Here is a 2,650-nt window from a genome sequence, read left to right on the forward strand (position 1 = left end):
TGGTTATTTTTGGTTTTCTAGAGTGTACTGAAGTATGTTCCAATAGTTGGATTAATAAAGATTTTTCTGGTTATTTTTGGTTTTCTAGAGTGCACTGAAGTATATTCCAATAGTTGGATTAATAAAGATTTTCTTGGTTTTTCAGGGTGTACTGAAATATGTTCCAATAGTAGGAAGTCTAATTAATTGGTGGCAGCCTTCACCAAAAGAATCAGGAGTCAAAGGTCGCAGCTTTAATCTTGCATCCGGTGAGTGATTATAAAATGAAGGTTTAATCTATAAAGTTTTTGGGGTATCAGTTTTTTTATGTTTTGTGTGGTTACTTTTACTCATGTTACAGCTTGAAATGTGTCACCAAGCAGCATAGAAATATACCTAATTATGATTTAAGCTGTTGATGTAGGTTTGTTACATGTAAGTGATGTTGATATGTTACACTGACTTTTTTTAAGAAATCAAGAGGCTTTTTTTCAACATTGTATATTACTCAGTTAACTTGAAGTGTTGAGTTTCATAGTTTGATAACAATATCTGAAGTTTAAGTGGGTTTTTTGAGAGGATCGATATAGTACCAGATTGTTTAAGAAAATATGATTGACCCCGTGTACATGTTTGTAATAGTGATTTGTTTTTCTATTCCTCTAATAACTTTTATGTATATTCCTCTATTTCTGAATTTGTGTTATGTATAGATATATTTTTTATAATAATGTTTTTATAATTTTTTAATGTTATTATTGGTGTGTTTTTATTTAATAATATATTCTCACTCGTATGTTCCTATGACACTAATTTTTTCTGTCTTTTTATAATAGTATATGTTAGTATAGTAGTCTACATGATAGTGTATTCCTGTTAATAAACTATTTTCATATGCTTCGTAATAATGTAATAGCAAGCTATTCCCGAGTTGTCAAGTAAATTTTATGAGTTTCAGCTTTTTATTTGCAGGATAAATGTTCTTTTGATACACATATGAATCTAACAGATGAAAGTCAAACACTGATATGAAGAAATCTTTAGTCCTTTTCCTGGTGTTTTTTTTTCTGTTGAGAAAGAGAAAGTTGTTTTTGACCTTTCCGGGACTAGAGCTGATACCCCTTCATATCTATTTCTCACTTTGAAAATACTTAACCAAATTGCTCAAACCATAGTACCAACTAAATAAGTATTATCTAGTTTTAACTTAAAAGAACTAATTAAATTTGATCTTGTGTTTCTATCATTTTTTCAAAGTTATGAAATTTCTAAAGTTTTGTTGTGAGACAGTGTTTTGAAACAAAAAAACATTAAAAATACTTTCTTTGATTTAAAAATGTTAATTTTTTTATTGCATATCACAGAATTCCACTTTATATCTCCCATTAGTTTCAACTTTATTGGGGTAGGTGGTCGGTGGGGCCTTTTGCCCTGCTGAAGTGGTACGTGGACAAAAAAGTTTGAGAACCACTGTTATAAATCATAAGAAACACAGCAAAAGTTGAAAAAAAACAACAATATTTATTGGTGACCTAGGTCGTCACCTTTCATTGTGACATCACTGTTACCTTTGTCACGTTGGGTATCTTTCTGGCCTCAATGTTTCTGGTCAAGATCAATTTATATCTAATAAATATAGTATATGTTCGATAAATACTTAACAGTAATACTCAATAAATAAGGATTTACATCACCGGAATATTTTGCCGTTGCCTACCATACCTGTTAATCCTCGGTCTGCCTGATGTTATGTCATAAAAGAAAATTTCTGTAGCTTTCAAACAGATTTAATTTAAAACGAAAACATTTTCAGGAATAAAAAAATGTACATAAAAAATCCCCAGATCTTTACATTGCTGCTCAAGCCATTTTGTATATTCTACATTGAAATAAACAGTTTATAATTTGTACTGTCCAATCATATTTGAATTTTGCCTATAGCTGTCTTCAAAGCTGTGTTTAATTACCAATTGTTCAAACCACATGCTGTGACAATGAAGGAGTGAAACCTTTAATACAAACAGAAAATTGTGATAAACAAGATATGAATTATTATCCATAAATGATAGGCCCGGCATGGCCAGATGGTTAGGGCGCTCGACTCGCAATCTGCGGGTTCGAATCCCCATCGCACCAAACATGCTCGCCCTTTCAGCCGTGGGGGGCATTATAATGTGACGGTCAATTGCACTATTCATTGGTAAAAGAGTAGCCCAAGTGTTGGCGGTGGGTGGTGATGACCAGCTGCCTTCCCTCTAGTCTTACACTGCTAAATTAGGGACGGCTAGCGCAGATAGCCCTCGTGTAACTTTGCACAAAATTAAAAAAACAAACAAAGTTTACTCTGATGGTGACGTCACATGTCTATTAAATTTAATACTACACCATTACAAAAAGACGAATGTTGTTAAAGAACTACAAGTAACTTGTAAGCAGAACTTGGTTGCCTTCTCGCCTCAGCTTGAGTATGAGCAAGCACTTTTTCATGCTAGTAACTAGAATCATATTAGATTCAATATGTATTATCATTTAATATTTACTAGTTCATATATAAGAGTCAATATTCGACAGTTAGTCTTACTAGAATTGGAATTTTCAATTTGAATGGCATCTTATGAGCACGTGGACTAATGTCGACTAGGCCAGAAACCCTATGATTTAGATATAGTTG

The 2,650-nt window shown here is 32.5% G+C and overlaps 1 protein-coding gene across 1 annotated transcript in view; it reads left to right on the plus strand.

Annotated features, from left to right (window-relative positions):
* Positions 1 to 292, plus strand: part of LOC106478803 (putative pyridoxal-dependent decarboxylase domain-containing protein 2) — a 68,921-nt gene extending 68,629 nt beyond the window's left edge. The window contains exon 21 of the mRNA XM_022382465.1: positions 89 to 292. Within this exon, the coding sequence (XP_022238173.1) occupies positions 89 to 256 (168 nt within the window). The 3' untranslated portion in view covers positions 257 to 292. The remainder of the gene's footprint in view (positions 1 to 88) is intronic.
* The last annotated feature ends 2,358 nt before the right edge of the window (positions 293 to 2,650 follow it).

Source organism: Limulus polyphemus, unplaced genomic scaffold, assembly GCF_000517525.1.
Source record: "Limulus polyphemus unplaced genomic scaffold, Limulus_polyphemus-2.1.2 Scaffold251, whole genome shotgun sequence".
NCBI classification, from domain to species: Eukaryota; Metazoa; Arthropoda; class Merostomata; order Xiphosura; family Limulidae; genus Limulus; species Limulus polyphemus.